The sequence below is a fragment of the Gekko japonicus genome, unplaced genomic scaffold (genome assembly GCF_001447785.1).
Source record: "Gekko japonicus isolate JY-2015 unplaced genomic scaffold, Gekko_japonicus_V1.1 scaffold1344, whole genome shotgun sequence".
Taxonomy (NCBI): domain Eukaryota; kingdom Metazoa; phylum Chordata; class Lepidosauria; order Squamata; family Gekkonidae; genus Gekko; species Gekko japonicus.
The window spans coordinates 246,950-269,321 of record NW_015164226.1 but is presented as its reverse complement, the minus strand read 5'-3'; the positions used below and the strand labels follow the sequence as shown (position 1 = coordinate 269,321).

The following is a 22,372-nucleotide window of genomic DNA, read 5'->3' as shown; positions in this document are numbered from 1 at the left end:
CCAGAAGAGAAGAGTTGTGTGGTGCTGGCTGAGCTGGGCCCAGATGTGTGGTGGCAAACCTGCAAGGATTTATGGGTTAGGAAATGCCTGGAGATTTTGGGGGTGGAGGCCGGGGGCTTGGAGAGGAACCTCAGCAGGTAAAACCCAATAGAGTCTACCCTCCAAAGCAGCCAGGAGAGCTGGTCTCTGCAGTCTGGAGATCAGCGGAATACTGGGAGATCTCCAAGAGACTGGGCAACCCCGTGGGTAACTTACTTTTCTCTGTACCCTGCCCACATTATTTCCTTTTTATAGCCTTCTTGCAGCACCCCTAACCTCACCTTTCCTTGCTTCCATCTCTTCTTCCCACCCACCAGCCTTCTGTTTGCCCCACTATCTATTATTTATTTACCTTTCTATCCTGCCTTTCACACAATAGGGACCTGAAGCAGCTTACGTCATTCTCCTCTTCTGTGAGCCAGGTTAGACTGAGAGTGGGCAAGTGACTCAAAGTCACCCAGTGAGCTTCCAGAGCAGAGTGGGGATTTGAACTCGGGTCTCCCAGATCCTATTCTGAAACTCTAATGGCTACACAACACTGACTTTCATCAGATGGCTGGTGCTGAACAGTAGCAAGCAGTTGGGCCTGAGTGAGTCACACAATTGCATGGTAACAAGTCAACTGGTGGCCCCAATGAGTCCTCCCTCAAAGGCCAAAATAACCCCAGAAAGGGCCCTGCCCTGTCTCCCTGCCTTTTACTGACAGAAACCAAACTGAGAAGGCTGGCAAATACTGTTGTGGTTGCCTAGCAATGGCCACTGAAGGCATCCATTTCTTAACAATGCAGGAGTTCCTTTTATCATTTGGGGGTTTTTTTACACACACGCGTGCGTCCAATGCAGTGTTTTTAAATTTCAGTTTTTCTGCAAACCTGGAGCATTTTTCAGGTTTGTAAAAAGATCTGTCTTGTCTGTTCATTACTCCAGTTGTACGTAAGTATCCACTGATTTGGTAGTGTTGAGAATTAGATATACTGATGTAAGGCTTTTTCCCTTTAAATTCTCCCAGGCTCTTGGTGTTTAAGTAGATGTCTGTTAAACTACTTCATTACTTCTTTTGTATTGTATTTTACCTTGTACTTGAAAGTCGTTTTGAATGACATTGGGCCTTATGGAAGGTTTTAATGTGTTTGCACACACGCTAGTATATGGTATGCACAGAACCCATCACAGCATCAACCCTGAAAATCACCCAACTAATAATAATAGTATAGATTTCAAGATGAATGTGAAGATTAGGAAAATCTCAGCATGTTACAAAATCCATTACCAGGATACACATCACATCACATACCTTTTGTGTTTGTTCTTTCCAAGGCTCTTTAGCCAACAGATTTTTTAAGCTACTCGGAAAGACAGTAAGAGTTTCTTGGACAGCCAGATTATCTACTGGACGTTTGCCCAAGTATTTTGCAGAGAATCCTGATGATGTTTCACTTTCCCTGGGCGCCCAGTCAGCACAGAGTCCAAGCAGCATTGGTGCAGCATGGTCTGCCCAGGCAACCACAGAAGCAGCAAAGATCCACAACAGGAAGTTGACAGCCTGAACAGGAAACAGGTGCACATTTTGCTAGTAAGCATGACAAAGTCTGGAGAGAAGTATAAAGTCATCACAGCAATTTGCAAGCTACTGAGCTCAAAAGGAGAAAATTACTTCCAGGCAATTTTAAAGGCCTTGGCACTTTTAGTTCACATTGCAGTGCTTTGAATGAGACTGTATGAATAGACAATGAACATTTGTGGGTCAGAAATAGGAAAAAGAAGGAACTATTATCTTCAGTTGGTACAGATATTAATTCATTTGGGGGTTTTTTACCTGTTCAAATAGCAAATGATACATTACAGTTTCAAGATGGTCAAGAAAACTAGTTTACCCAGGGCTGAAAATGACAAAATCAAGTTTAGTTGCCCACTTGTAAAACAGGTGCAATAAAATCCTAGGTCTTCCCACAAAACCTAGAAAGCATTTTGTACACAAAAAGGTTGCATCTATATCTGGAAACTACTAGAGCGTAGTACCTAAGAAACCTCAACTGTGAATGAGGAATTTTGCAACTAGTTCAATAGGCGACCTTAGGCAGGTCACTCCAATTGCATTCAGATGGTCATCAGAACAGATCCCTCTGTTTCCTGAGAATCTTCAGTTTGTCCCAACTATGATTTGTAGCCTTTTCTACAAACCAAGATACCAACCTATGGTTTAACCCATAACAAACCATAACAACACAGTTTGCCATTGTGTCCAATTCAGACATAAAGAGAAAAAGCAGGCTCTCAAGAACCATGAAGTCTTCAAATTCCACATCATGTGCAAGGGAAGGAGGGAAGAAGCATACATTAAGCCTGAAGATTTCTACAGCTTGGTCTCAGACCAAGCACAGGCTTGGATCTACCACAGTTTCTGCAAATGAAGCGCAGCTTTCTCATCCCTCTTTGCTACAGCCACAAATGCCCTGAGTAAGAGAAGGGAGGCAAGAAAGTCATCCTCCACAGGTGGAAAACCTTTAATCCAATGAAGCCATCCAGTGGCTCCAAGCCATTCCCCCCCCCCCATATCTAAATGTAGCACAACGTTTAGTTTCGTATCCCAATTGTCAATATAGATATATGGTTAATCCTTTAACTTAGAGAATTATTGTAAGATTTCTGAGGTAATCAGTGTTAAGTATTTTGAACACTTTAAAAGTGCAAATACCAAATGTTAAACATTGTAATTTTGAAGTAACACTGAATTCTGTTGAACTTCAGTGATATGATTAGGTTCAGACTATGAAAATGCTGCATAAACTACTATCATCACCACTAAGGCAATGCCATGTTTTGTGACCCTAGTTGTAAACAATTGATGCATGGTTAGTTTGTTTTTCAGGATGCAAAAATGGTATTAGTGAAAAGCAAGCATTCCTGTGTTTTTATAAATCCATCTGAAGTATTAAAACATGCAGATTACACAGACGGGTTCAAAAGCACTCAGAGGATTCTGCTTTTAAAATTCAGTAGATGTATATCTAAAGTGATATTTTCGTTTCAGATTCCATTACTGTTTTTACATTCAGGCAGGCCAGATGGTCCATTTCCAGACTTCAAACATGTGTTCTGAAGATCATTGTGATATATTTTGTCAGCAATCTGACATTTTCATTATGTAAGTAATAAGACGACATTTTTACAAGGAAAGAAACCCACATGTTCCTCAGAAAGAACATAAATCATAAACCGAAATGTTTTCCTGTTCCAAAACCCACAAATTATTTTTTCGGCATCTACCTCTTTGGGAGCCACGTTTTGTATAGCTGTCATCTTTAAGGAAACATTCCTAATATATCCCATGAGTTCCAATAGCCACTCCATTCTCTTTAAGACTCCTGTAAGAATAAAAACATGGCCTTAAGCTGAAATCACACATACAATTTCAGGAACTTTAAAACTTCACTGAACAAAAGCTGTACTTTATTAACCCAATAGGAGTGGGGTGGTCAAACAGGCCACAAAGTATGTCAAAGAAACCTTGGAGGTTTCAAGGAGCATGACACTGGGTTGGAAAAGAAAAACAACACTACATTATTTCTCTTTGACAGTGCAGACATACGATAGCAGCAGCAATAATTCTGTCAGTCTTTCCCTGTATGCTCATTTCACTTTTCCCAGTGGGTGAGTGTCCCCAACACTTTAAAAATCTAGAATACAGTTTATTAAAAAAAATATTACAAGGGCATGCAGTGCCTCAGGCAATTGAGCACATTAAGAGTTAGAAATACATGAAGAGTGTGCCATTGTCTGGAAACAGTGTTATATCAGCTTTCCTTTTGCTTCTCTTATTTTATCCCACTTTTTAAGCAACATGAGAATATTTCCCTGTTTCAACTAATGTGCTTTCCACTATTCACAAGGTACATTTCCCCCATTTTACATGCCACCACAGACAGTGTGGGGAAAAACGCTCCTTCATTTGCCCATCTGCCAGGCACTGGCTCATACATCCTTGGGATTAGACTCAGAAGGAGCCTTATTATAATGTAGTTGGTGACACTCTGAGTGTGTGTGAGAGAGGGGGCTTTTGGCATTATCTGCTCACTTGCACAGTTCCCTCCTTCTCTTGTGATAAAAAATGTCACAAGAAAGGCTTACCAAGTGGCATCCCTTCCTCCTCTCTATGAAACTGTGAAAACCAGATCAAGGGAAAGCAATTTCCACTGCTGCCTCCTATCTTGAAACTGACAAGGCTGAGGGGAAAGCCTTAATTTTTTTTATTTTAAAGATATATACCAAGCTTCTGCTAGAAACAAAACAACTTGCAGCAATAAATAAAAACACAAGAATATAAAAAGATAAAACAGACAACCATCGTAAAAAAATATCACCCACCTCCAAAAATCAACACTCCTCCACTTAAAGCCCACCGATCATATCCACATTAAACCAGAAAAATTAAACCAAAGGGCCAACAATGTAACTTCTCACACAGAATAATTTCAGATGCTACAGAGGACATTAAAATGCTACAAGATCACTGGAATAAAAGGTCTGGCATAGCTTGCAAAACCCAGCTGAAGCACCTCTTCTGGAGAGTCATTCCAGTTGAGGCTTGCTGCCACCAAGAAGGTATGATTCTATTCAAGATCAAATATGGCTCCTGAAAGGAAGGCTCCTCCTACAAGAGGCACTGAGATGACAAACTGGTGGGAGGGCCGATATAGGGAGAAGCAGTCCAAATATGTCAATTTACTCAATTTCTTAGGCATGGTCTCTGTTTTCTGTTTTTAAATCTAAGTATGTAATCAGAGCCACTTTCTGAAGGCACAACAGGCCAGGAAAACTGAAAATGGCTTTCCACACATCTTTTCCATGTCAGCAGAGACCAAAGAGAAAGGGGATGGGAAGGGACCAGTCATGCCACAGATGGCCATGGGCACAGAAAAGGAGAAGTGATGGAGGGAGGGAGGGAGGCGTGTTCACCGTGGCCAAAGAAACATTTATAAGCAAGAAGATTGGAGAGAAAAATGAAAATAAAGCCATTCCCAAATATGTAAGGGGCAAAATGGTACGAGGACTGACCACACAATCTGAAATGTACTTCAGATAGAAAGTGGCTCTTCGCAAGCAACACAAGAATGCAGAAACATTGGAAATGTGATTGTCTACCATCCTATATAGCCAATCAAATTAAAAACCTGATAGATGCACAGGACAGTGAGGCTTTAATTTCAACCTGTGACATCTTATACAAAATACTTTTGAAAGGTCAGTTTTTCATGAAAATGAGCCTAGATTACCACCACGGCAGAACATTAGGGGTAAGGGGATACATGAGTCTTAACAGAGACTAAAACTACAATCCTCTGCATGCTTCCTTGGGAACAAGTCCCAGCAGACCAGTTAAATGACTGAGAAACATACAAAGCTACTTGACAAAACTGGCTGATGTTTGCATTTTATGAAGACAAGGACTAGAATGAAATGTGTCCAGATAATTCTAAGCTTTTGTGTCGTCGATCAATGTGATTAATGGACATCATTTCTCCAGTCACAAGGAAGAAATTAACCACTGTTAAAATATTTGCACAACAATTGTACAACACTGTAGTTCAGTTTGGAAACCTTAGGTCATGAAGTGACTGCTGAAACATGTGAAACAGACCAACTCTTGACAAATTAGCTTTCTAAGCACTAGTAGGACTCAGGGGCAGAAACCCTGCTGGCAATTATGAGTTACTTATAACTGACATTTTCACCCAGAATTCTCTTCACAGGGAACATGTCCTGTATCTTGGTTTGAGGGGAAGGAGAGACTGCTCAGTATCTATACCCATGAAATATAGTCCACAATTAACATCTAGTTTTAGTAATAAAACATCAGCCAGATCTAGATAAAAACTTGATCCTCATTAGGAGTCACCCTGGTTTACAGGGTCAATTCAGGGACCATTCGTCTTTACTTCATTCTTCCTCCAAGGAATTCAGGTTGGGACAGGGTTCTCCCCTCCTCAATGTTATCCTAACAATAAGTGTCAGGAAAGTTAGGTTGAAAATGAGTAAGTGGCCCAAAGCTTCCAGTGAACTTCATATCAGATGGTGATTTCGATCCAGGTCTCTAGGTCAGTAGTTCTCAGCCCTTCATATCTGACCTCCCACCAATCAATCAATCAAAAAGAAAAGAAAAGAACCAGGGTCCCACCATAACAGAAACAACCCCCCCCATTTTTTTTTCTGAAAAGGGCCATTCATATGTTTACAGGCATTTTGTTATTACTACTAACATGCCAAAAGGTCACAGATGGGTAGCCTCATGTTGCTGTTCCTGACTTACCTGTGTTTTCATGGTTCATAATTCGTGCCTGGTAGAAGCTGTGCAGTAGCATCCATACAATTGTTTCTTTCTGTTGGCACCCAGCCGCAATACTAATCACTTCGTTCCACCTCAGCAAAGGCAATCGGCCTTGAGAAACTAAATAAACTTTGACAAAAGACACTTTTTCCAAATTGTTCTGCAAAACAAACCATAAAATGGATTTTAAATGGGGGGGGGGGCTCTTTAGAGTACAGTATGAAAGTTTTCCTTCAGAGTTACCCTATGAAACAGAGAGTTCTATGTCGAGAACAGCTTGTCATTGATGTTTATGTATCACTTTAATTCAATTTATCTCACGCTGCCCCTGAGCATCATACTCACCCTGTGCAATTGTAAAGTTGGCTCTGTACATACCTGGTTTAAAAACCAGGAGCCAGGATCATGAATGCACACTGCCTATTATGCCCTCTTTAGATTATGCCCTCTTTGCTGCTCTTTTTGGTACTAATTATGGTTCCACATTACATGTGCAGTGGTGGAAACAGTTCCTTCCTGAAACCATACTATGGTTTGGTTTGCTAACAGTGGTTATGAGGGAACTGGTTTGCATTAACTGTGGCTTGCACTAGTGTACATGTATAATTAAATTCAGGGAAAGATAAGGCAAGGAGAAATCACTTTGGACATGGAAATGAGAAGGAAATATCCATTCACAAAAGTGGGCTCCTAACTGACAAAGCAACAAATTGCAGTAACTAGGAAGGCTTTATCCCGACTTGGATAACACAGGCTACCCAGCTCTTGTCAGATCATGGAAGCTAAGCAAGGTTGGCCCTGGTTGGTACTTAGATGGGAGACTTCCAGGGATGCTATGCAAACCACCTCTGAAAGTCTCTTGCCTTGAAAATCGCATGAGGGGTCACTAATGACTTGGTGGCAAAAAAGGAAGGTTTTTCTAGGACATTCACACATACTTCTCCTGGGTTTATGAGCTTGAGAAAATAATGCACATAGGTGACTTTTGCACATTACTCTATACAACAAGAATTTTGATGTAGTTCCTTAAGACATTTATTTATTTATTTAAATTTATACCCCGCCCTCCCCGCTACACGGGTTCAGGGCGGCGTACAGGAGGCAAAGCCAATACAAAACATTTAAAACCATTTAAAATCACTACAATACAAAACATTATTATTAACAAAAGTGATCTAGATGTTTTAACATGATACTCCATACGATGGCGTAGTACAACTGCTCCATTGCACTGCTCTACCCACTCAGCGTCATCTGGTCCGGAAAATGCTGATGTTCCTTCTTCCAGGACCGGGTTAAGATGGAACAATAGTGATGGTAGTGGTGGTAGTGGCGGCTCCTACTCATACGCCTGGCGAAAGAGCTCCGTCTTACAGGCCCTGCGGAACTGTGCAAGGTCCTGCAGGGCCCGGATCTCCTCCGGGAGCTCGTTCCACCAGGTAGGAGCCGCCACCGAGAAAGCCCTGGCTCTGGTAGCGGCCAGCCTGGCCTCTTTGGGACCTGGCATCGCCAGGAGGTGTTGTGTCCCAGACCGTAGTGCTCGCGGGGGAACTTATGAGGAAAGGCGGTCCCTTAGTTTCACATCTCCGTGAAACTATGAAGGAGCCAGGATCATGGAACATTAGAAGCATACTCTCCATACTCAAAAAAGAACGCAATAGAATTAACAACATGGCCATGGTGGATGAATAGAAAGGCAATGGCTTTGTGTGAGATTAACACACAGACAAAAGCTCTGATAATGAAGGGAGGCTGGTACAATGGCAAATATGAGAACAAAACACTGGACTTACTGGAAGGTATTTCCTCTTCCATGGGGCAAAGTCATCCAAGCTGGTTAGGTCATGCCTCCTCTTGCTCCAGGCAGGGCTATGCAAATCTTTGTGCGACTGACCTGGGGTGAAGTGAGACCCCCTCTCCATTTGTCCCAAAGCCTAGTTCTATCCAGCCTTTGAATTCCTATCAATAGTTGTACACCACTTCTACCTCCCACATCCTTACTACTCTCCTCCTCTTTCTTTTTGGGTGGGTGGAAAGTGGATTTTTCCCCCCACTGAAGAGAAGAAATATTCAGGTAAGTCCAATGTTTCGTTCTCCTTCAGTGGGGGAAGTCATCCAAGCTGGTTATATGCCAAAGCTAGCTGACGGGGTGGGATGTATTTGCCAAGGCACTCCTTGCTCTAGTCTCACCCCACTACCTGCTGTAGCATTCTTCTCCCAAAGGCTGCCCCAACTGAGTCCTGCTGGTCAATCATACAGTGCCTTATGAAGGTAGAAAAGGATGACCAGGTGGCTGCCCTACAGATCTCATCTAAGGGCGCCCTGGTGGAGAAGGCCCCCAAGGTGGCCACCACCCTGGTGGAATACACAGTCATGCTCTGCGGTGCCCATAACCCCACGATCTCACAGACTTTACTTATGCAGAGCTTTACCCAGAGGGCGATGGTGGCCTTTGAGACTTTTCTCCCCAGGTTGACTGTGCTGTGTGACACAAACAGGCTGTCTGTCAGTCTCAGTTTCACTGTTCTGGTTATGTATATGCGCAGAGCCCTGCACATGTCTAGGTTATGCCATTCCTTTTCCCCTCAGATGTGAAGGCTTGGGGCAAAAGGAGGGCAGGACTAGCTCCTGGTTTAAGTGGTAAGCTGAGTTTATTTTAGGAACAAAGGATGGGTGTGTTCTAAGTACTATTGAGTCCCTGTGGAACAGACATAGTTCCCTTCTGACTGACAAGGCCCCCAGTTCTGAAATCCACCTAGAGGAGATCACTGCCACCAGAAAGGCAACCATCCATGATATTAATTTTAGTTCTGTAGATTTTAGTGGCTTAAATGGTGCTCTGCTGAGTGCTTGTAAGACTTTAGTTAGGCTCCAAGTAGGGAACCTATGTCTTACTGGGGGTGCTAGCTGCACAGTTCCCTTAAGGAATCTCTTAATGTACATATCAGCTGATAAGTTGCACAGCCCTCTCCCTTCCAGGACTGCCGGCAGAGCAGCTGCTTGTCTCTTCAGTGCATTTGGTTTCACAGCCCTTGCTTCCAACCTTGGTACAAGAAGAGAACAGCATTCTGTAAGACAGCTTTAAGGGGTCTATGTTCTGGTCGCTGCCCCACTTCCTGAATGTGGACCAAGTATAATTATATTGCCTCCTTGCCTGCAACATGACATCCACCACTTCCTTAGGGAAGCCAGACCTTTCTAGTTCCTGCTGCTCAACCTCCATGCCATCAGCTGAAGCCAGGCTGGGTCCAAATGCAGAACAGGTCCCTGGGACAGAAGGTATGCCCTCACTGCGAGACACCACGGGGCATCTGCGGACATCTTGATCAACTCCAAGAACCATGGGCGTCTTGGCCAAAAGGGGGCAATGAAGATCACCTCTGCCTTCACCCTTTCCACTTTGTTCAGCACCTTGCTGATCAAGAGGGTTGGGGGGGAAGGCATATAGCAGACCTTCTGGCCACTGGTGTAGTAGCACATCCTCACCTTCTGCTTGTGGTTCCAGAAACCTGGATAGGAACCTGGGGACCTGGTGGTTGTGCCGCAATCCCAGCAGGTCTATTATCGGGGTCTCAAATTGGGCAGAGATCTCCCGAAAGGTGTCGTGGTTTAATGCCCGTTCTCCTGGGTCCAAGTCCCTCCTGCTCAGCCAATCTGCCTGCACATCTCAGAGGCCTTGCAGGTGTTGCACTCTCAGGCCTGTTAGGTGCTGTCCTGCCCACAGGAAGAGAAGCTCTGCCTCCTTGTAAAGAGTGATGACTCTGGTGCCGCCCTGATGGTTGATGTGCATTGTTGTGTTGTCAGTTCTCATCAGGGCATTCTTGTCTCTCAGTGAGTCCCAAAAGACAATTAGGGCTAGCCTGACTGCTCACAGCCAGCTAGTTGATGCTGTTTCCCCTTTATGAGGTGGACCATTTGCCTTGGGCTACTTGGCCCCTGCAATGCACTCCCCACCCCTTTTTGCTTGCATCCATGGTCAGCATAATGTGGGGTGATTATATGAAGGAGACTCCCTTGATTAGGTTCTTTTGTGCAGAACACCATCTGAGTGATCTCAACACCGAAGGGGGGAGTTGATCTGCTTGTGGCACCCCCTGCTTATGTCCCTCTGGTGTGGTAGTAGTGCCCACTGAATAGGTCTAGAGTGAAAGGAGGCCCATGGGATGTCTATTGTCAAATTTAAGAGTGCGGCAGAGAGGTCCATGAGGTCTGATGTTTTTTGCTTGTGCAGTCTTTTGATTGTGTCCAAGATCTTCCGTTGTTTCTCTGGTGAGAGAAAGAACATTGCTGATGTCTTGTCTATCCTGGCCCCCAGGTGGACTAGATCCCTGGATGGGGTAAGCTGGCTCTTTTGTAGGTTTATCAGAAACCCATGCTCCCGCAGCAGTTGAATGGATGCTTCTGAGTCCCTTGCCGTTGAATTGCTGTCCCTGGCCCTGATCAGCAGGTCATCTAGGTAGGGATAGATGTGGAAGTGACTCCATGAGGAACTTCTGCTTTTTTACCCACAAGTTCTGTTCCTTTAAGTTGAGAATTGCCCTCCAGTTCCCCAACTTCTTGGGCACCACAAAGAGGGCTGAATAAACCCCCTGTGATGCAGGTACCAGTTCAACTGCCCCAATGGCCAGAAGATGCTCTACAGCTTCCTGTGGCCATCGTTGCTTTTCCTTTGATCTGGGAACTCGAGATGGGATGAACTTGCAGTGCGGTGGAGATGCAAACTCCAGCTGGTTACCGTGCTGGATGATGGAAAGTACCCACTGGTCGGTCATGGTCTGCCTCCAGAAGTGGGCTGAGTTCTGGAGGTGGCCTCCTATTGCATAGTCAGGTGGTGGTTCTTTTTGCTGGACTGGTCCTGTCCTACTTGTTGGGAGGAAACTGTCTGCTTTGAAATGGCAGCTGATAATTAAGGGCGCAGTTGCTCCTAAAGTCCTTGCCTTCCTGTCCCTTGGCCTGGGATCTGAAGCCACAAAAGGAGCTGTAGGACCTCCCTTTGCTGTCTTTTTCCTTTGAGGCTGAGGTAGATGGCAAGGCTTTTTTCTTTTGTTTTGTTTCTACTAAAACCTTATCTAAGCTCCCTCTCTGAAGAGCAGTCTACCAGAAAATTTTCCTGCAGATAGGCTGGATTTTGATAGGGGTCGACCTTCCAGTGTCTTAGCCAGAGATCTCTCCTGACTACGTTTGCTGCCTGCACCCTTGCATAGAACTGCATGGTATCCTGAGACGTATCCACAGCAAATTCTGCTGCACTCTTAGTCTTTAGAAGCGATCTCTTAAGTGTGAGGGCATCAGTTTCCATGTCCTGAAGTAGATTGTTGGCCCAGATAGCTATGGCTCTGCTGAAATTTGACTGGGCTGCTGACACCCTGATTGCAAGGAAGGATGCCTCATGAGATCTTTTGAGCACCGTCTCATTTTTCCTATCCACCAAGTCTTTGAGAGCATTGTCCCTGTCTTTTGAAAGGAGAGCATGCAAGTGGAGGGCCACTACTGAAGCATCCACTAAGGGGACGTCCTCCATGGTCACCTGTTTTGGCAATGCTCGTTTATTATTTATTTTTCGCATTTATACCCCGCCCTCCCCGATAGTATGTCAGTGAAGAGCATACAATCCAGAGATAAAGAGCTTATATACACTTGGCTTTCACACTGTGTTTTGCTATGGTGGGTCTCAAAGCTCTGTTCTACACCCCTCTCTCACACACAAAGTGTTGATTAACTCAGAATATTGACTTTACAATAGAGAAAACTGGTGCATAGTGCATGACCTATTCTCCAAGACTGGGGGGGGGGGTCAAAGTTATTTGAATACACTGAAACTCAGTGAAAATGGTCTTACATTTTGTTGGCAATATAATCTAATACTTGCTCAAAGAGATCACTTAGTATTGCTTTACCATTTCACCCACAAACACTTTGTACCTTAGGGTACCATAAAGAATAAATAGAATCATGGAAGGGACCCCCAGGGACCCCACAATGCAGGAAATTCACAAATACCTTCCCCTCCACACCCCCAGTGACCGCTGTTTCATGCCCAGAAGATGACAATAGTATGGTGTAATGTGTTTGAGTGGTGATATTTACTCATTAAAAGCTCCATCTCAGAAGTTCAAGATTATTCTAATTATGGGTAACTGTCAAAAATTAATATTTGCTTTGGAGAAGTTGACCAAGACAGAAATCATCAATATTTGTCTTGGTCAAGTCATTAGGAAACCCCTTAGCCACTGAGACACTAGGGGTGTGTCTTTCATAATTAAGTAACCAAGACCCAAACTGAATCTCCCATAATGTCTGATGTAAGTAATATGATTGCTAAAAATAAATTTTGGTACACTTTGGAAATCTTCAGAAATGATCATTATTCTGGTGCCTTGCTGTCTGCTTTTCACAGGTGATAAAGTGAGGGAAGGGAGCGAAAAGGATGGTGACAATGTTGTTCAATACATAACTTAACTGACAGGAGAGTCTTCTAACCAGTAGAGCTGGTGGATTTTCTTGCCAAGAAGATTCTCCTCACAATCATTTCTATTATTAGATTATTCGACCCATCACTGTATTGTCCCCATTGAGTTGGAGAAAGTTTTCATGATTCTATATAAACACCAGGCTCCGCCTGTTTGCTGTTCGTTCTCTGCTCTGCACCAATGCTGTGGCTGCCTGCCCAGAGATAAACATTTTCTTGCAGGCAACTACTGTGAAGTGTGGATGCTGGGAACAAAGCTTGTTGCTATATTTGCCTCAGCCACAAGGTAGCGCACCTGCAGGCTAAAGAGGCGAATGTTTTGCTTGCACTGGAAGGATGGTGACAGGGCAAAGGCTATAGCAGACTACATATGTGCCCTTTTGCCACAGGTAGCATGGCAGCAAGGTAGACAGGCAAATATGTCGTTTGCGCCCTCTGGAATGTAGGAAATTCAGGCAGTTGAGGAAAGTACTGGTCTGGGGTATATGGAGGGGAATGTTCCCCCCCGCCCAATGAAAGGTAGAGCCCAAACTAAACGCAAGAGACCTGTAAAAGAAAACGACTTGATCTTTCTACACAAGAGGCTGGTGGGGATCCCATTTCTTTTGACATCTTTATTTTCACTTGACTAGCCTGTTTTGTAACTACTCATCTGCTTATGTTTGATTCTGCCAGGGTTTCGCTGTTCAGCTGTTCTCATGCTTGCTTTGGTTACTTTATAATGATTACAGTGGGTAGCTTTTGAGGTGGTTTGTTTAAGCAGGTGACATGATTTCATGATGGCATAGTCTGAGCTACTGTTTTCTTGTAACAACCCAGCACTCATATGTAAGCTGCCTTTGGACTCAGGAGGCAAATGTTTAAAATAAATAAAATTAAATAAAATATAGTTGCTTGTCTAGGTTTTTATAATTTTATTGTTGGTAGTTATCTTAATTGTTGATCAATTGTTTAAGCCGCCTTGGGATGTTCTCTCTGGAGGGACAAGGAAATCAATGCACTGTAGTAAATAATGAAAGCAGCCACACCATTTGTCCAATACAAATTGCCTCCCACCCAGCTGTTATTGCTCCCAGTAGGGAAACCATGCAGGCAACTTCCTATTCATGTCTACAGAAAGCAGAGACCAGGCTGTGAGGGGAGGGAGTTGTTATCTTGAAGATCTAGATAGACAGAATGTAATTACCTTTGAGACTTGGGAAATCCGGTCAATCTCCGTATCTGCCATTTCCGACAGGCATTTTGCTGCCTCTGTGTACATCTTTACTTCACTCGACTGAACAGGGGAGGAAAAAAGGATTGTGTGCTTTAAACCAAGCAACGCTCACTGTGTTGCTAAATCAAGAAAATAACATCTGTCCTTTCAAAACTGTTAAGCTTAACTTTGACAGGTTATTGTGTCCCAACCACTAGATCACTGGCAATCCATGTCCAGTCACAGGGCACCAGAAATAATGCTGCGATCTAGCAGGGTCAAGCTAACAAATAAATATATTAAAAATACAAATATTTATTAGGGTGTACACATGAATAAAACATTCATCTTTAAAAGAAATAGTCTAAATATCAGACTCTAAAAGCTTGTAACATTGAAAGCTGCTTGTTATGCATATCTCATTGATGGGTAAAACTTTTGACCTAAGGACCATATGCGTTTCGGCCTTTACGGGCCTTCCTCAGTGGTCAAAACATAACAGGAGCAGATCCATGTATTTATTTATTGCATAAAGCAGGGGCATTTATTTTATGTATTAATTTAGTAAAATATTTTTACTCCACCTCTCGTCTTGACTCAAGTCAGGTTTGTATGTGTCTCCTTTTTCCTTCACGAAAAGGAACATGCAGGCAAAAAGAGCTTGAGTTGAGATGGGAAGGAAATGATTTGAAGCAATGGAGTACAGCAGAGGTGTTTATCTTCTTCCAACAATGCCCTCTTTGAGTAAATTTTTTTTTATAAACCTCCAAACATGATAGGTCAACAAGGAAGGCATGTGAATATGATTGCTCTGTCAAACCTAGTTTGGCCCTTTCTGTTAATGTTATTAGACATGAAAATTAATGTATGATGAGGCCCAGAGATAAGCATAGAAAGGAAGAATTTGATGAATTCATGATAACATCTGCCCCAAAACTGCAGAGAAGTTGTAAGACTAGTCTGTTTGTTCCTTTCGCTATCATACAGCTAAATGATAGACAGAATAATGGTGTAGATTCCCAAACTGCACGTCAAGGTAGCACTTGTCTTATGAGATGGACCTTCAAAAATTTAGTGTTGGGTGCATATGTTCTACCTCCTCACTAATGTAAATGTAGAAATGTCATGCTAATGGAGGAATTCTAGGATGCAGCCTTTGGCAAATGTATTCCCACAAACATCATCAAAAAGCTTTGGCCAAAGAAGTGGTGAGACATGGGACCAGCACCATAAACTGGGCTGTTGTGCAGCTGCAATGAAGATATTTGGCTGTTGTGCTGACTGATAACATACTATGTGTTTGTACCTTCTTAAATGTAAAGTGCACTTCCAATTTTAACCTAAAAAATCCCACCCAGTGTCCCAAGTATCAAATACTTAGGAAGCACTGAGTCACACTCCATGGCCTTTGACCAGTACATTTGCTGCTGGACCATTGCTCAGCTGTATTTCAAAAATAAAAATTAAACCACACTGCATCCCTTCCAGTCTGCACCCAAAAGTGTATCCAGATGCATTCAGCGGGGCAAACATATTGGGACAATGGCTCAGTCACCCTCCTTCTCTGTATCACGTAGTATGCTCCACTACAAATTCAAGTCCCTAGAGTGACTTTGGTGAGGGAGGGGAGGGGGTCACTTGAATTCTTCAACAAACTCCATTTTATTTTGTTTAGCTTTACATTTTCCTGCTTTTGTTGCTTTTACTAATTAAACGTTATTGGAATTGGAATTTCAGTCATAAATTTGTACTTTATTCTCATTAGATTTATGTTGCTGTGCGGCACCTTGAACACGTTCAAGAACAAAACAGTTTCAAGGAATATTAACTATTAGGTAATTAGCAGACAATTTCTAAATCTCCTTGTCTTGGAGTGCTTGCCATATGGGGTCGCAAAAGGAATTGGGGGGGGGGAAGTGACAAAAACTTTTCCTCATTTACTGTCAATTGGATCTGCTGCAAATGCAGTCTTCTGCTCTAGAGCATATTCCACGAGCATTAGGCACTTCTACTCAAACCAGACCAGTGTCTCTCAACAAGGCAAAAAATACCCAGCACTGGAGGAACTGGGTCTGCAGCAGAGAAGCACCTCTGCAAGGGACAAAGAGGGATGTGAGCAGAAAGAAGGCTTTGGCTCCAAGCCTCTCTGTGCTTCAGTTTCCACAGTGACCTCATATACATGTACGTTTGCTCTACTGTTAGCCAATGGCAAGGGTTCCTGGTTGCTGCAAGAGAAACAAGGGTTGGCTGTTTATTTCCACTGTGTAATCATCCCCAAAGCAAATTCTCTTCCTTGAGCTGAGTTAAAATAAGTATTTCAAAGAGAATAAGAAGTTGTGAGAGAACACAATTAAGGTCATGTCATCTGGACAGGAAGACTAATTCTAAATTCCTCAATTAATGGTTTGTCTATGTATTTCAGGCACAATACTATCCCCTCTACCCCTCCTAGATCCCAACATCTCTTATCCCCACCCCCCGCACTCCAAAGGAGCCCTTTTCCAATATTGTGCTAATTCTCTAAATATTTACTTTCCTTACCCGAATCTCATTTGGCAAAAGCTCAAATATTCTCTCAATGGCCCTGCAGAGAAAGCTCCAGCTGCACTGGGCAGGGCTGGGAAGTTTCATGGCTTGGCTGAGTCCCTGCAAAATACTCTGGCAGAGCTCTAGGTTTTCCAGGTAATTCTTTGCTTCAAAATGCTGCACCATAAATACTTCGGTGAAAGCCTGCAGCTTGTCTTCTGCAACATATTTCATCCACTGCGGCAACGAAGTAAAAAGGAATGTCTTGGTTTGCACCTGAGGAGGAAACAGAGGCTGTTAGGACTCCTGAGGAGCATTACGCTTACACAAACCCACACACCACCTCGGGTTGTCGGCTCCCCCAGTGAAGATGGGGGTCCCCTACTACCAGGCCCCACCTCCTACTGCCAATCCGCTGTCTGGCCAGGGTGCTCACCAGGAAAGAACGGAGGCCCAGGCTACATAATTGGTGACAATCACTTCTAGTGTGCACATCATCACACTGGCAACATTGTGGGAATGCTCTGATATTTGGGCAAAAACTCCATGGCGGAAGCCATTTTTACCACAGAAGTTTTGCCCAAATACCAAAGCACAGTATCACAGCGTGATGACAGCACTTGCAGTGCATCCCAGAAGTGACATAGCCACATCACCGGTGACATCACATGGGTCTCCCTCCTGTTCCTGGTAAGTCCTCCCCATCACAAACCCACACACCCACAGAAACACACACACACACACCTTCTTTGAAAGGATATTTGGCATTTCTTGGCCTACAAGTTTTTAGAAAAATCCAAAATCTTGCCTCAGAATCACATCACAGAAATTGAAAGTCAATGTCCAATCCACATAGACCTGTGAAGTCTGGTGGACATCCAGCACGGTAAAGTGGTTAGAGAGCTGGACTTGGATCTGAGAGACCCAGGCTGAAAACCCTCACTCTGCCACAGAAGCTTGCTGGGGTACCCTGAGCCAGTCACCCTCTCAGCCTCCCATACATCACAGGGCTCTTGTGCAAATGAAATGGAGGAAAAGGAAAACGGCTCTGTAAGCTGCTTTGGATCCCCTTTAGGAGAAAAGTGGGGTATAAATATCTAACTGCACAAGGGATATAAATATCCAAGAAGAGAAGAAGAAGAGTTTTGACTTATATCCCGCCCTTTACTACCCGAAAGAGTCTCAGAGCGGCTTACAATCCTTTCCCCTCCCCCTCCCCACAACAGATACCCTGTGAGGTAGGTGGGGCTGAGAGAGCTCTCTCAAGAACTGCCCTTGAGAGAACAGCTCTGAAAGAACTTATGACTGACCCAAGATCACACTAGCAGCTGCATGTGGAGGAGTGGGGAATCAAACCCAGTTCTCCCAGATTAGAGCCTGCGCTTTTAACCACTACACCAAACATACATATCCACTGAAGAAGAAATAATGATTTGAAAGGGGTAGGGGAGGGGACCTACCCCTTCCTTGTATCTAAAAATTCTGCAGTTTCATATTTTCCCTTTTGCAATCTGTAGATAAACTACAGGTGGGGCAAAAAGAGAGAAAGATGCCAAACACTAGCTTTTATAAGCCTGAGAGTGCTGGAGCTTACATTTAGACTGTATACTAGAGGCGGTGCTACCCACATCCCCAAAAGCATGGCAGCATTCTGAGATGACTGGGACTGGGTCACAGCTATTTGAATGCACAGCTGCTGTATCTCTTCGCCTAAAAAAGTAAACAGAACAAAGAATGAAATCATATACGGTGAAAAAGACCACAGTAATACATGCTTGAACTTCTGGTATTGAACTGAGAGTGGGCAGTAATCTGCCCTGTTCCTTGGTAAGTAAAGGTTCCCTTGCTTGAAAGCCAGTCAAATCCGATTCTAGGGTTGCGGTGCTCATCTCCGTTTCAAAGCCGAAGAGCCAGCGCTGTCCGAAGACGTTTCCGTGGTCATGTGGCCGGCATGACTAAACACCAAGGCACATGGAACGCTGTTACCTTCCCACCAAAGTGGTCCCTATTTATCTACTTGCAATTTCTTGCTTTTGAACTGCTAGGTTGGCAGGAGCTGGAACTAGAGACGGGAGCTCACTCCGTCATGCGGCACCCAGGTCTCGAACTGCTGAACTACTGACCTTCCACAGCCTGCAGTTGGAAATCTTGTATAATAGGAAGGAACGGGAGAAGTAGGTGGAAGCCCCCCTCAAACACTTGCAGATCCCCACTGGCTCTTGGATACTAGCAGGTGTGTGTGTGTGTGTGTGTGTGTGGGAATATCTACAGTCCCAACAGTGAAAGCAGTTAGGGTCCCCTAGTTATAGCAGCCTTACCTGGATAGACCGAGCTAGCCTGATCTTGTCAGATCTCAGAAGCGGAACACACGCAGATCCCCACTGCCTCTTGGATACTTGCAGGTAAGAAGAGCGAGGGAGAACACTGCAGTTCCAATAGCTAAAGCAGTTAGGATCCCCTAGACCTGGGTAGTCCAGGGGGCTAGTCTGATCTCGTTAGATCTCGGAAGCTATGCAGGGTCAGCCCTGGCTAGTACTTGGATGGGAGACCTCCAAGGAATACCATGGCTGTGATGCAGAAGCAGGCAATGGCGAGCCGCCTCTGATCGTCTCTTGAAAACCCAACTGGGTTGCCATAAGTCAGCTGTGACTTGGCAGAACTTTCCACCAACCACCACCACCACCACCAGATATAACAGAATTCTGCTGCTGTTCAACATTTATATTACTTTTATTCTCCCTTTCCCATGGCCCAAGGAGGCTTGCATCTCAATGGAATACCACTACTAGAAAATCCAAAATATAACCCCAAACCATCAGGATCAAACCACAATAATACAAACCAAAATCCAATGGAACAAGGAACTAAAAGGTAATTCAAGCCCAGCTGCCAACAGCAGCATCAGTTTCTAAATGCTTTCTCCAAAATGGCAGGCCTCAAATGGGGCACCAGGGTTACCAGTCCCCCCCCTGGCCACCAGGGGGTAGTGCTGACAGCTCCTGGCTGGGAAACTCCTGGAGATTTGGGGGAGGGGCCTGGGGAGGACAGGAACCTCTGTGGGGTTCAATGCCATAGAGTCTACCCTCCAAAGTATCCATTTTCTCCAGGGAAACTGATCTCAGTAGCCTGGAGAGGAGTTGTAATTCTGGGGATCCCCAGGTCCCACCTGGAAGCTGGTATCCCTAGGCAACAGTGAAAAAGGCCTTGACATCACCCAAACTTTGGAGGCAAAACCAGACCTCTGTATAGCTCTCATACTGCATTGTTTGCACTACACCCTGTCTTCCCCCACTCTGTAAGAATAATGGTGAATATAAATATAATGACAATGGAATGGCAATTGTGCTGAGGATATTTTATACATGAAAAGATATCAAATGTGTCAAACAAAAAATGAGGCCATCTGTTAGAGAAATACTGAAACATAGGTAGGCATATGTTTCAGGTCAGAATATGATTCACCCACTGGCTCGATGAAAGGACACTCTTTTGCAGTCAAGGAGTATTGAGAAATCAAGTGCATTGCAGAAGACAATGGGTAATACTTCTGAAACATGCGGCATTAGCTATTTTCAGAGGCACTATGAAGCAGTATTTCCCAACCTGTGGGTCCTGATCTAAAAGTGGGTTGCGAAGCATTTCAAAGTGCGTCTCAGGCTTTTGTGGTTTTATTTATTGTACATGATCTATGCACCATTAAGTTCAGGAGCCACTGCTATACAGGACTTAATGGTGGAGGTATACACATGGGTGGCAAATGCGGGCCTGGGAACTGAAGCTGCTGCTGCTCTACTGCAAAATGTTTCAGAGAATGGGAGCCAGTTGGAGCACAGAATTCTTCCTTTGATGGCAAATTAAATTTGCCTGGAGACAGCCTAGCGAAGGCTTGTTTTAAGGAAATGTATAATTACAACCGTTGAGCTGAAAAGAGCGTTTCAAGCCTTGGCTTTGCAGAACCCTTGCGTGGAGTTTTAGCAAATCCACATTTAAAATACAGAATAAACCAGAGAGGTGGAAAAACAAGGACACATAAATGCTGTTAATACTCTCAAAGTGACCCTTTTGTTTGTGAATCATGCTGATTGGGGGTAGAGAGCGGATAACATGGCATCACTCCCCAATCACAGACTGAGGAACGCATTTACTTCTTAAGGCTTCAGGCTATATGGACACCACGGTCTTCCAGGGGAGATCACATATAATTTGTTATGAAGAATGGTGCGTTTGCACATGTCCCAGGGTGACCACGTGCACATGCACGAAATTTGGTGGGGGGAGAAGGCACAAGATCTAGCTCACTTGTAAACTGTATGAAACACAGTAGAAAATTTTATTCAAATAATTATTTAAATAACTGTGGCTGGGTAAGCCCATTGGTCTAATAGTGTACTTAACTTTTTGTTAAAAAGATGAACGATGCACGAACAGCTTTTGCTCAGGTTGCCCCTCAGGTTGTAACTTTATTGACTGTGCTTGTAACCAGCTTGTTTAACGATATTATCATTTATGTATGTCGCTGATGATGTACAGAATTTGTCTCTATGTAAAACTGAAATTGAAATGGCCTTGGCAGCTAAGTCAGTAAAAGTTTTATCTAACTAGTCTCTGATGGCTGCATTTCCCTTCCACCTCTTTCCCCCATGTGATGTGGGAAATTTCCTCCCATGATCTGGAGGAAAAGAAGGAAGAGGAAGAAAGGAAACAGCGTGCTGCCTTCATTGCAAATCTACTCTCTCTCCCCCCACCCACTCAGCAGAGAAGCAGCAACCCCAAACTCTCTCAGACCTACATGTCACTGTCATGGACCTCCACTTGTCAAGACAGTCAACTGCAATGCTGTTTCTCTGTTCATAATTTCATCCTCCTGCCCAGGGGTCATTTAATAGAAAAAGAGGTGTAGGAGCTCATTAGCATAACTCATTAGCATAACTTGTTTGCATATGCCACACACCCTGACATCACCGGAAGTGTGTCAGAAGGACTGTTTTGGATTGCTAGGTATCGGGGGGTGGGACGCGCAGGTCTGTCCTCACAGAGGAGGGAGAGCTTGTACCTGAAGGCGGGGGGGGCTATGCAATTTACCTGGTTGCTTCTTGCTCCTCGTGGCCCAACTGAGGGCTGCTGGGAGCAGGGGGCAGGGTTTGTTGCATGTGCCCACCCCCTGGGCTCCTTACTGCCGGAGCTCCGTTCCTGTGCGCTCCCGCAGGAAATGACCCCTGCTCCTGCCTTATTAAATCTTTGATTCAGATGCAAATTTTGCAGTGGTGGTGAGGGCAAGCAATACCTAACTAATCCTGATGATCCAGAGGAGTTCACATCAGTATTTGCTAATCATCACTGCTCAACCAGGAATTTTCTACTAGGCACAGTAATACATATTTCAGGAATTAACTCATCAGACCAAATCACCAATAAGATTATGTAAGTGATCCAACGTCATAGCAGAAAAATGGGGTTGCACTTACCTGTAACTGTTGTTACAGTTATGTTGATACCTCCACCCCCTGCATATCACACCTAATCCAAGTCTGCTATTGCCATTTGGCATCTAAAATTACCTCTATAAAGTTTATATCCCTGGTACCTGGTGTTACATTTTATGGCACACATGGACCGGCCCGACGAAGTGACAGTTATGTCAAATCCAGCCCTCGTAACAAATGAGTTTGATACCTCTGGCATAAACTGTATGAACCCAGAGGTGGTTGGCCATTGCCTACCTCTGTGTCATGACCCTGGTATTCCTTGGAGGTCACCAGGGGTCATTTCCTGCAGGAGCACACAGGAGCAGAGTTCCGGCAGTAAAGAGCCCAGGGGG

General features: G+C 44.1%; 1 protein-coding gene across 1 annotated transcript in view; it reads right to left on the bottom strand.

Annotated features, from left to right (window-relative positions):
* Nucleotides 1-22,372, bottom strand: part of FOCAD (focadhesin) — a 175,828-nt gene that overhangs the window by 4,109 nt on the left and 149,347 nt on the right. The window contains exons 37-42 of the mRNA XM_015408559.1: nt 18,149-18,264; nt 16,570-16,830; nt 14,020-14,109; nt 6,347-6,524; nt 3,307-3,404; nt 1,334-1,582 (exon numbers count right to left, since the gene is read on the bottom strand). Coding sequence (XP_015264045.1) covers nt 1,334-1,582; nt 3,307-3,404; nt 6,347-6,524; nt 14,020-14,109; nt 16,570-16,830; nt 18,149-18,264 — 992 coding nt within the window. The remainder of the gene's footprint in view (nt 1-1,333; nt 1,583-3,306; nt 3,405-6,346; nt 6,525-14,019; nt 14,110-16,569; nt 16,831-18,148; nt 18,265-22,372) is intronic.